Here is a 12846-nt window from a genome sequence, read left to right as displayed (position 1 = left end):
TCATCATCTTGATCCAGCCGGTTAAAGAAGGCTGAATTGGAAGCCATGCGCCGGCTTGTTTAAAGTCCCAAATTATGAGTTCTGGATCCACAAAGATCAAGCCTTGGTGGAGCAGTGGGCTAATGCCTCCTTAAGTAACACCAGCTGCCTGCAATTAGTGCAGGTTCGAGTCCCACCAGGCTCAAGGTTGACTCAGCCTTCCATCCTTCCGAGGTAGGTAAAATGAGGACCCAGATTGTTGGGGGCAATTAAGCTGACTTTGTAATAATGCCGCTCGGGGTGTGTGTGTGTGTGTGTGTGTGAAAGCCCTAACAAGCAGGCATATACATAGAATGAAGGCTACTGCTAAGCTGGTAAGCCGCCCTGAGTCTTCGGAGAAGGGCGGGATACAAATGGAATTTAAAAAAAAAATTAAAAAAGGCCGTCACCATCTGGTGCCCTCCAACTATGCTGATTTAGACACCCACAACCCCCCCCCATAATTCCTTTGATACGTCGAGGAAGGCTGGATCCAAAGGACTCCGTTCTAACGAGGGGGGGGTGGAAAGAGGGGAACCAAGCGCACGTGCTCGGGCGCCCGGCCAGCCCTGTGACCTCACACCGAAGTAGCAGCGGCGCGTGCTTTCCGCCTGCGTCCTGGCCGGCGTGATTCCCCCCCTGAAGCGCAGGCGCAATAGCAGTTACCTTTAATCAGCCGCGCCTCCTCCTTTTCCTTGCTCGGCGGGCGGAAGCGCAGTTCGACGTGAGAGGCGGGGGGAGGGGTCTTTGGTGGCGGCTGTTCCGGTCTCGAGGGGTTTCCTGGTTGCAGCAGGCAGCGCTAGTGAGTAACGTGGGCGAAGGAGGCCGTGAATTCGTCGATTCCTGTCTCTTCTCCCTCCCCCCCCCACCATCTTATTAGCCCGAGTGCTGGCTTTTTCTTCCTCTTCCCCCTCCCCATTTTAGAGCGGTTACGCACCTAAAAAAAAACCAACAACTTCATGCTTTGGTCAGTGACCAGGTCAGAAGGACGTAAAGCAGAAAGGAAAGCCAAAATCAGAGCCAAGTTTGTGCTTTGGGGGGGGGTTATTTCCGGGGTGTACAGGATGTTTCTTAGGAAAGGATCGGAGGAACGCGGTCCCTAATTGTTGTTTGTTTTTTTCTGTCTCCTGTTTTGCAAAATCGTTCTCTCGGAAGGCTACGTTGCATATCACGAGGCATTTGTGTATATTGATTATCCGTTTATTTATCTCAAGGGTTCTAAGGTGGTTTCCTGATCAACGCAAAGGAGACTGTGTGCCTTTAGGATTACAGTTTCGTAATAAGACTGGACACGGGAGAAGAAATTGGGAGAGAGAACAAAACGGTGACGTGCTGATTCTTAAATGAGAGAATACTTTATAAATAATAACCTGTTGTGACAGAATCACGGGGGTTGCTTTTCTCCTTGTGCTGCAGCCTAGGGATATGTCATGGGAGAGAAGCAAGGCCTGATGAGGTTTGAAAGCTCAGCTTTGCTGATTTTAAAATTTGTATATACCGGTAGTTGGGACAAATACGCACTAGTAGTGCTGGAGAAGTTAAAGGAAAAAAAAATATAAACTTATTTTTCAGTTTCTCAGAAATAGACTTCTCCCTCTCTCTGATAGCGCAGAAGAAACCAATTTCCTGAAGAAACCAATAACCAAATTATGCTCTGCAGTGCTACCAAAGTCAATATGCATATCGAAGAGACCTCTGTGTAGTTACCTTAGGGAGAAAGCTTACTGGCTAATCTTGGCCATTCACTAACTGTCAGACTAAAATAAAAGTTAAAGAAATATGGGTAGTACCTTAAATTCATGGATGAAATATGATTGAAATAAAAATATGTGTAGCCCATACATTCTGTTTTGGTATATTTATAGAAGAATCTCATTGCTGCCTTTGGATGGTTGTGATAATAGAAATTTCAAGATTACAGCCCTGTCCTATACAGGAAGAAGCAAAGCTGGTGCCCTTCCTATCCCTTCCCTTTCTTTCCTGATAATTGGCATAAGCTTACCCTTAATTCATTGTTGGAGAAATGAAAATAAAGTCTCTAAACTTGAATAATGTTGCTGTCCTGTTAGGAGAGTTTTTTTCCCCCTATAGTTTACCTGTTTCATTTTTCTCAGCAAATAAAACATGGGTAACGTCGGATTTTTCTTTTGTTTTTTATTGCCCTGGTATCAGATAGCCTAAAAACCATTTAATATTTGCTTATTTCAGAAGCTTTAATACATTGGATGTGTTACATTTTTATTTTGAGGAAACATCTATTAAAATTCCATCCTACTCAGTGAGTTAGTATGAGCATGCAGCTTTCACTAAATATAGATTTGCTCATCTATGAAATAGGCTATTAATAAGTAGTCATGATAGCACCTTACAGTATTTTATATTACTGAAGTAATAATATTCCACAAGGGCAAAATTGGATGGTTAAAGATGTTAACTTATTTCTTTGGTTCTTTTCATACCTTTTTGTCCTTAAAGCCTGGGTACTCTCCAGATATTTTGGATTACATCTCTTATAAGCCCCAGTCAGCATAACAAATGAACAGGAATTATGGGAATTGTAACTGAAAAATAAAAACATTGGCTATAAGGCACTAGGTTTCTTACCTCATTTTCAGATTTTTTAAAATTTTATTTAGGAAAGTAGAATTGCATTCTACTTTTACCAAATAACTGCAATAGTTTTAATAATACAAATGCTTAGCTAAATAGGTTTGCAAAAGATTATGCATTCAAACCTTGATAACATAAAGTAAAACTGAAGAGATTTCTGTTTAAAACTTTGGAGAGCTGATATCTATAGGGAAGACATACGCCAACGGCCTACCTTTATATAAAACAACTTCATATGTACTGTTTATTTTATTGTGCGTATGTATATGTATGTGGTTTCAAGTCAGTTGTTGACTCCTAGTGATTGGATCGACCAGTCCCTGTAGTTTTCTTGGCAAGTTTTTTTCTCATTGCCTCCTTTCTAAGGCTAAGAAAGAGTGACTGGATCAAAATCACTCAGCTGCCTTTGTGCCTAAGGCAGGGGTGTCAAACTCAATTTCATTGAGGGCCGCATCAGCATTGCGGTTGCCCTCAGGGGGCCGGGTGGGTGTGGCCTGGGTGGGCGTGGCCTACTGGGTGGGCATGGCTAGAGTGCATATGGCCTACTGAGTGGGCGTGGCCAGCTCTACATCGTTTGCATCGAGGGTGCCTATGGGGGCCTGGGCAGGAGTGGGACAGATCTGAGGGTCTCTGGCAGAAGGAGGGGGCCAAGGCAGAGGGGGCCGTTCCCTCACTGTTTCCAGGATGGCTTCGCGGGCCACATGAAACCACTTCGCGGGCCGGATCTGGCCCCCGGGCCTTGTGTTTGACATGTCTGGCCTAAAGTGCAAATAGAATTCACAGTCTCCAGGTTTTCTAGCCTGATATTTTAACCACTACATCAAATCATTTCTTGTGTACTGTATAGATACTAATTTTAGATGAGTGGAAGAAACAAAGTGCTTCTTATCTATACTATGATAAGTCTGATTATTTTTAAGAATGTTCCTGCAAATCTTTAATGATGTGTAGTGTAGTGTAATCTTTGCTTGATCTAGCATTGATTCACAAATGATGCCATGCTGTATTTGTACAGTATGGGAGTATGACTTGATTTGAGAACTTTGAGTTAATAAACCATGCTTTCATCATCAGTTTTGTAGGAAAGGAATTCTTGTTAGAAATACCTGGATAGCCTAAGGCTCGTATGAATTAGTACAAGGTGTGGAAAATTAAGTGTGTGAACTTTTGGACAACAAGCCAACTACTTGTCATAGTGCTAGGTCTTGTTAGGTTTCCTAAATCATTAGGCAGATTGCATATTATATATGACAAGTTTGGTGTGTGTGTGTGTGTGTGTGTTTTATGAAGGGTTGTCTCTATTTGCTAAGATATCATTAATGTGTTAAAATGTTTGTCAGATAATGTTGCGTGCCAGAAGAACAAGGTTTGGCAAGAGGGACTATTGTAGGCTGAGTGTTTGCAAGCTGCAGGTTTACTAGCTCCTTATCTTCTGACTGCGAGCCTTCCTTTTTTAAATATAAGCTTGAGATGGTGTTTATTTGGGGAAGTCATGCTTTACACCAGAGGTGCTCAACCTTTTGAGCACCAGGGACCGGTTCCATGGAGAGAGGTTTTTGTGTAGACCGGAGGGGCCGTGGTTTCATGTGCTGCCTGCATCCCACAGATGGGGCTTTGCTTGTTTGGGTGGACTGGTTTCTGGCATGTCGTGGACTGGTGCCAGTCCACAGATGGGGGTTGGGGTCCCCTGCTTTACACAAATACACAGCTTTCAAGAACTGTCTACTAATGCCAAACCTGGTAATTTTCTTTTGAACTATGCCACCTTATGAACTAAGGGAGTCATGACCTATTCAGAAGAACTTGGCAAAGAAAGAAGAAAAAAAGAAATGAGGTTGTATGGAAGCTGTTCCCTCCCTGAAATATATGAGTCCTTTTGTTCTGCAGTATTAATAGTATGTAAGCGTCAGTGCAGTAATAAAGACACTAAGTAGAATCAGGTGGAATTCTATTGGTTCTCTAGAGAGGGAACTTGCCTTATGTCATGCAGTTCATTATGTTATAGCTCTGAGGAGTTAGTGTACATAGAGGGGTTTTTGAGTCAGTACCTGACTATGTACACTTGAACCTAACCAGTCATGCCATTGGGATTCAAAATACAGTGGTGAAAAAAATAATTTTTATCCCAATTAGAAGATTGGAACAATTCACTTCAGTATGATGTATTATATAATAGAGTTGAATCTAGAGGAATTTAAATGGTTGCTTATTTCGGTGCCTTTTTTGGATCTTTGCTGATTTGAGATTTCATCAAATTTGTATGTAGCTATCAGAATCTAAACTAGGGGTGTTAAACTGCTGGCCCGCGGGCTGGATGCATCACGCCAAAACCATGCCCACCCCATTGCCAGCAATGGAAAAAAAGTTGCGATACGTCGTGACATGTCATGTGATGTCACAAGATTGACATCGTGATCTAAACTGAGGACATTAGAACCATCTCTTTTACAGTTACATCAACATGCTTGATATACTGTTTATTAATTAAATTAATAAAATTAAATTAATAATAATTAATAAACCCAAATTTATTTTAGGTAGTGAAAACCTGTCAATTTCTGCTGAATATGATCTTTGAGCAGAAATATTAAATGCCCATTAATCCTAGGAAAACTTTCTCTACTTTGTAAAGAATTATGTAGAATTCTTCCAGGACTGCATTTAAACTCTGATTAATATTCTTATAAAACCCATAGCTTTCAGAGTCAGGTTTCCCCAATATTTAAATGAATTCCGGTGGTAAGAGCTCTAACAAGTCACTGTTAAAGTCCTAACAGCACATTGAAACATAGTGAATGGCAGAGAATAGATCACCATATAAGTTGTTTCCAGGGATGAACCTGCCAATTGGTCCTTGCATTGCAGTCCTCTTGTAACTTGAAAGCCTGAGTCAGGGTTGTAATTGAAAGCTATATGAAATCTCAGCTGATCAAGAATCCTCCTGTGCATGTGCTGAGAGGTATTTGAAAGTGCAGGTATTCTTCATCATTTATTGTTTATTGGCTATCATTTGGTTTTTAAATCCTATATAGAATATTGACTTTAAACCTGGGTAACTTGCAGTCCTGTGAATGTTATTGAAATGTAAATTCCATCATTTTCAGCCAGAATGTAGTATTGGAAATGGTAATTTTGATAATCTGGAAGACCTCAAGTTGTACCATACATCCCAGCATTTTTTTCCTATGGGACTCTCGTATTACCTGAACTGTTTCTCCTCATGAGAGAAGGCTTACTTTGGTCCAAGATTATACACATTTATTGTTAATATAGGTTGTCCATTGGTTCAGGATGAGATACCATCAATCCAGGCACAATACATTTTGGTTTTGCCAGTTTGTGTAGTGGTCTTATGAAGTGCTAGCCTAAAGAGCAGGAGGTTGTGTGTTCTTGTCCTCTCTTTTGTATGAAATCCAGCTGGTTGATTTTGGGCCAGTCCAGCCCACGTTATATGGTTGTTAGTTTGGGGAAAGTAGGAGGTATGAAAAATTAGGTATGTCAACTGCTTTGAGTTGCACAAAATATATAAAATCAGCAGGATAAAAATAATAGCATTTCATATAGTTTGAACCCTGTGAATTGGAGATGCTAGGTAAATCTCACAGTGGCATTGGGAGGCTGTTTGGATTCGGTGACATGAAACAAACTGAAGCTGGACGCTTGCAAGAAAAGTTACTGCTTGGGCAGAAGGAGTAGAATTTACTTGAAAGCTTATGTCCAATTTGGTGTTCTGTCTTGACTTACGGCCAGGGTGGATAATAATGGATGATTTTTTAAAAAACAAAAAAATCAGATTTTTTAAAATTTAAAAATATCGCTGATATCGCTGTTTTACCAACCTGACAGCTTATTATTCTAAATAGGAAACCTTCATTTTGTTTGCAAACAATAATATTAAAAGATTCTAACTACCAGCAAGATTGAGTCCTCACATTTAAAGAGCACCTGTCATTTCAGATCCATCATGGCACATCATCCACTCATCTGCTGCCAGCCACTTCCCTCACCTTGTTGTGTCACTGCCGCATCACCAGCCGTCCCACTAAAGTGAGTGGGACTGTCGGTGAGTCAACAGCGGGTCAGAGGAGGAGCTGTTGCGGGACTGAGATGACAGTTGCTCTTTAAAAATTATGATGTAAATCGAGTCTTTTTACTAGTGATTTAAATCATGATTTAAATCATGGTTTAAATCGACTTGATTTAAATCAAATCCACCCTGCTTACGGCTACTTCAAAACTGAGGCCTTACTTGGACTGGGAGGGTTTTGTCATAGTGATTTTGTCATAGAAATACATAGCATGTATTTATTCGGAGCTGTGGTGGCACAGTGGTTAAAATGCAGTATTGCTGGCTAATTCTACCCACAGCCAGGAGTTCAATCCGGATGGGCTCAAGGTTGGTTGAGCCTTCCATTCTTCTGAGGTCAGTACAATGAAGACCCAGATTGTTGGGGGCAATATGCTGACATTTGTAAATCGCTCAGGGAGTGCTGTAAAGCACTATGGAGTGGTATGTAAGTTTAAGTGCTGTTGCTGTTGCTATTATTTGAATTACTGCTACAGTTGCAAGAAAAAGTATGTGAACCCTTTGGGATTACGTGGAGTTTTGCATGAATTGGCCATAAAATGCGCTCTAAACGTCATGTAAGTCACAACAATAGAAAAACACAGTCTGCTTAAAATAATAGTACACAAACATTAGCTGTTGTCATGTTTTAATTGAACATAAGATGGAAACATTCACAGTGCAGGGTGGAAAAAGTGTGTGAACCTTTGGACTTAATAACTGGTTGACCCTCCTTTGGCAGCAATAACCTCAACCAAACGTTTCCTGTAGTTGCAGATCAGACCTGCACAATGATCTGGAGTAATTTTGGACCACTCCTCTTCACAAAACTGTTTCAGTGTAGCAATATTCTTGGGATGTCTGGTGTGAATCGCTCTCTTAAGGTCATGCCACAGCATTTAAATCGGGTTGAGGTCAGGACTCTGACTGGGCCACTCCCGAAGGCGTATTCTGTTCTGTTGAAGCCATTGTTTTGTTGAATTACTTGTATGCTTTGGGTCATTGTCCTGTTGCATCACCCATCCTCTGCGGAGCTTCAGTTGGCGGACAGATGGTCGTACGTTTTCCTGCAAAATGTCCTGATAAACTCTGGAATTCATTTTCCCATCAATGACAACAATCCGTCCAGGCCCTGAGGCAGCAAAGCAGCCCCAAACCATGATGCTCCCTCCGCCATGTTTTACAGTGGGGATGAGGTTTTGATGTTGGTGTGCTGTGCCTTTTTTTCCTCCACACATAGTGTTGTGTGTTTTTCCCAAACAATTCAATTTTGGTTTCATCTGTCCACAGTATATTTTGCCAGTAGTGCTGTGGAACATCCAGGTGCTCTTTTGCAAACTTCAAACGTGCTGCAATATTTTTTTTGGACAGCAACGGCTTCCTCCGTGGCATCCTCCCATGTACTCCATTCTTGTTTAATGTTTTCCTTATTGTAGATGTGTCAACAAAAATGTTAGCATGTGCCAGAGATTTCTGTAGGTCTTTAGCTGACACTCTAGGATTCTTCTTTAGCTCATTAAGCATTATGCGCTATACTCTTGCAGTCATTTTTACAGGATGACCACGCCTAGGGAGAGTAGCAACAGTGCTAAACTTTCTCCATTTGTAGACAGTCTGTCTTACCATGGACACATGAACATCAAGGCTTTTGGAGAAACTTTTGTAACCCTTTCCAGCTTCATGCAAGTCAACAATTCTTGACCGTAGGTCTTCTGAGAGCTCTTTTCTGCGAGGCATGGTTCACATCAGACAGTGCTTCTTGAGACCATTAAACCCCAAACAGGTGTGTGTTTTTAAAGGGCAGGACAGCTGTCAGCAACACATCCAATATCATCACACTGGTTGGAGTCAAGGTTGGCTCACTCCTGGCTCCAATTAGCTCTTGGAGAAGTCATTAGGCTAGGGGTTCACATTTTCCACCCTGCACTGTGAATGTTTCCATCTTATGTTCAATTAAAACATGACAACAGCTAATGTTTGTGTAGTATTATTTTAAGCAGACTGTGTTTTTCTATTGTTGTGACTTACATGACGTTTAGAGCGCATTTTATGGCCAATTGATGCAAAACTCCACGTAATCCCAAAGGGTTCACATACTTTTTATTGCAACTGTATGTGCTCTAGATAGGGCTACCTCTGAAGACTATTTAATAAGTTACAACTGGTACAAAATATAGCTGCTTGTGTATTAACATGTCAAAACCACTATGATCATATAATACCTGTTTATTTTTGCAGTGTTGATTATTAGTAGGTTTCCAGGTTCAAAGTGCTGGTGTTTTACCCACAAAGTCCTATATAACTTGACATTGGGTTGTTAGTAAGCTGGTTTCTCTGCATAGAAGTGTCTCAGTCAGCCCACCCAATTGGGCTCAACATTAGAATCTTTTGGTCTTCCTTCAGGTGTGTGAAGTGAATGAAATAAGCTTTTTCAGGCAGAGTTTTTCATTTGCAGCCTCTGTGTAGTATTATGCAATAGCCTCCTTTGGAAATTCCTTGTTGGGTTTCTAGAAGTTATTATGACACAACTATTGGAAAGCCTCTTTGGGTAGTTAATTGACACTAATACAACTATTGTATTATTTAAATTTTAGGTTTTACTTTGTTTTACATTTTTGTGAATTAAACTGCTGGGGGTCATTTTGAATTTGACAGTATAAATATAAAACAAAAAGGGAGATTTTTTGGCTTAGCTTTTGGCAGGAACACATGACCTAACACAGAGTTTTTACAATGGCTGTTCCAAAACTCAGGAATCTTTTGAGAAATAAATTGGCTGCTGTTTGCGGCTTTTTAATAAATAAATAAATAAATAAATGTGTACAGTGTAACATAAAAATATTTTTAAAGGCTAGGTTTTGGTTGATGTGGTGGATTAATTGCAAGGCTACCCATTTTTGATACTATTTAATTTGTTTGTTGGTTGTAAGCCACTTTAATCAGTTGGAAAAGTGGTGTGTAAATATTTAACAACATTTATAAATTGCTGAAATGCTCAGTGAGGTCAGAGCTTAGTGATCTCCAGAGAGCTTGATGAAAAGAGTTGGAATTTTTTCTCATTTGTTTGGCATGTATTTCTTCTATTGTTCCTTGTCTGGGCTTATATCAGTTACCATCTGAATGGATTCCAATTATGTGCCGGAACTGTTACTGTCTCTCCCTCCTCTCAAGAGAACATGGGGGCCTGGATTTCTTTAAGGGAAATTGTTTATTTGAGCTCATCAGTTTTTTCTCCCTACATCCTATGCCAATGTAATTGTTTTCTCCTTTTTTAATCCATTAAAAGTAATGGACCAATAAACAGAAATATTAGTATAACTTTAGTATTTCATATTTAAACTGGTTGATTTTATTTGATAAAAACTATTGACCTATTAAATCATTCAAATTAGTGAACCCTATTTGGGTAGAGGTGCCTGCACGGTAGAACATTTTCCGTCATTGCCTGTCGCAAAAGAATTAATGGACGGGATCTGGTATGTGATGGGCTTCACTAGAGGGGCAGAATTTATTCAACCTAGAGTATCTGCACAATTGCAGCCCCTGAGTACAATAAGTCATCTCTTCTTTCTATTTTCCAAACCACATTTCTTTTGTATCTGTCAAAAAATTCTTGACAAGCAGGTCTTTTGGGTAAATTGATAAAGAATCCTCACATTGTCTCATCCCTTCATGCTGCACGCAGCGCAGTAGAGAGCTGGCAGAATTCTTGGTTGCCAGCTAGGTTTTTGGCCCTCTTCTGAAAGACTTTGCATAGCCTTGGAAGACACTTCTCACAAGTACGCAGCATTAGTATTTTTACTTAGTGCGGCATGCACTTATATCTTACAGAACCTTTTGCCTTGTTAAAAGTTTTCTTTCAAAAGCATAAAACCCACTGAACACATTGGAGCTTGATTTTGAGTAAAAAAGATAAAGGTGAAGGTTTCCTGTCCAATCATGCCTGACTCTAGGACACGGTGCTGACCTCCGCTTCATGGCCGAGGGAGCCAGTGTTACCCGAAACATGCATAGAAATGCACCCTAGAATAGATGGACTGAAGTTTTGTTCACTATAAAGCTTGTTCTCTGTGTTAACGAAATATCTACATTGGTTTGCTGAGCTTCGTTCATTTTTTCTTTTGTTTTTTCTCCCTAGATAAAATATTTACCATAATGTTCAGTGGATATGGCGATGCAGAAGCATTTGAAGATGACCCTTATTCTGAAGGGTCTTCCAGTGAAACAAGCATTGATAGTGAAGTAGAATTTCATCTTTACAGTCAAATCCATTATGCACAAGACCTTGGGGATGTCAGTGAAAATAACAATAAGGATGTCAGAGGACAAGAAGAATTTAAGTCCTTGAAGAAGGAGAAATCAGAGAATGAACAAGATCAGAGAAATAACTTAATTGTCATTTCAGATAGTGATGTTAACATTTCGGATAGCTCCGATGTCATAATATTGTCTGATACTCCTGATGAAGATAGCATTTACGAGAGTAAACTCCAGAAGCTAACAGCATCAGCGTTTCCAACTTTACGTAAATTAAATAAGACTGCATATTCTTGTGCCAAAAAATCTCTTGAACACCCTTCCCAGCCTATCCTGAAAACTGAGGATCAGATTGCAGTGAATTCAACTAAAGCAAGAAGGGCTAAGGAAAAGGCAATCTTAAATAACCAGGGTGATGTTCACATGATTCATAGAGTTTTAGTAACTGAGGACAGCTCCAGTAGCGATGATGCAATTGCTGTGTCAAGTATATCCTCTGAAACTGATAATGTGGAGAGCTGGATGCTGCTGGGAAGTGCCGCAGATGACAAAGATGATGATATTCTGTTAAATCTTGAAGGCTGTAGAACTTCAGCCAGTAGAGGTTAGTATGTTTTTGTGGGGGGTGATTCCAAGTAGCTACAAGGAAGATCAGATATCATAATAGAGTATAAAGGGTCAAACAGTTTTAGGGTGTTGGAAAATAAAACAGTAAGTATAATGACTGCTATAAAATATATTGGTACCTTTCTAAATCATGTTGTGTTTGAATAGCAGAAAAGCATTTACACCACAGCCCTACACCTATTTATAAGGAAGTATAGTCTTCCTGGGATATGTCCACAGTTTGTAACCTGAGTGAGAAAAGAAGAGCACGTTGCCATGAAGCTAATGTGCATCTGCAATAAAAAGATTACAAATATTATACTGATGCAGTAAATGAGGAAAACAAATGAAAGAAAGGCACACTATACTTTTGGACTGATAATTTTCTAAACTGTAAAATTATAATTTAAGCCATTAAAATTTCAAGTTCAGAGAGAGCAGTATTTGGAGACAGTGATAAAGTCTGTTATGAAAACAAATTTGGGCTAGTCTTGGTTTCTACTTTACAGTTAACCCTTGATTTATGACCATTCATTTAGCAACTGAAATTATGATGGTGCTGAATTAAAAGACCAGTGTTTGAAGTTGCAGTGCCCATATAGTAACAAGATAAAAATTCAGGTGCTTGGCAAACCTGCTCAGGCTTATAACCACAGAAGCACTGCAGCTATCTCCACCTACCTATTCTCCTCTTCCCAGTTTAGGTCACCCTTCCCAGCAATACTTGGCAAGGCCAAGGCTGGGCTTGAAGTAGAGGCCCTGGGTCTTTCTCAGCCAGTGCCACCACCCTCAGATCTCAGCTTTAGCCCTAGCGCTGCTGCTGCCACTGAGAAATTCTTCCCAACTCCCCACATCATAGCCCGCCATGTAATTCGCTCAACATTGAGATTCCAGTCCCAATTGTCATAAATCGAGGATTATCTGCATTCTGTCTGTCTTTCCACCAACATGTCATTAAAAAGACACAAATTTTAGTTCTGTTCTCATCCTCATCTTAATTCAAAATATGGTATTTTCACAGGGAAAGGAAATGTATTTAATGATGCTTGCCTGATGAGTGTTTTGTAAGATTTGCAGTCTGAATAAGTTACTGTTTTACAAATAGAAACTTAAAATTAGGTTTGTATACCGTTAGCAAGAAAACCGCAGAAGATGAGGTAGGTATGAAATACTTAAAAACAACTATTCATTTAATTTGTGCATAGAAATCTTAATATTTTTTTTACAATATATTTATTCAATTTATACAGCTGCCCATCTTGAACACGTGCCTCTGGGCAGTGAACAAT

General features: G+C 40.0%; 1 protein-coding gene across 1 annotated transcript in view; it reads left to right on the top strand.

Annotated features, from left to right (window-relative positions):
• The first annotated feature begins 731 nt into the window (after window positions 1-731).
• Window positions 732-12846, top strand: part of ZCCHC7 (zinc finger CCHC-type containing 7) — a 141899-nt gene continuing 129784 nt past the window's right edge. Inside the window, exons 1-2 of the mRNA XM_083356792.1 lie at window positions 732-820; window positions 10833-11555. Of these exons, the coding sequence (XP_083212918.1) occupies window positions 10850-11555 (706 nt within the window). The 5' untranslated portion in view covers window positions 732-820; window positions 10833-10849. The remainder of the gene's footprint in view (window positions 821-10832; window positions 11556-12846) is intronic.

Source organism: Vipera ursinii (assembly GCF_947247035.1).
Source record: "Vipera ursinii genome assembly, chromosome: 2".
In the NCBI taxonomy this organism is placed as follows: domain Eukaryota; kingdom Metazoa; phylum Chordata; class Lepidosauria; order Squamata; family Viperidae; genus Vipera; species Vipera ursinii.
This window is presented reverse-complemented; position numbering and strand designations above follow the sequence as displayed.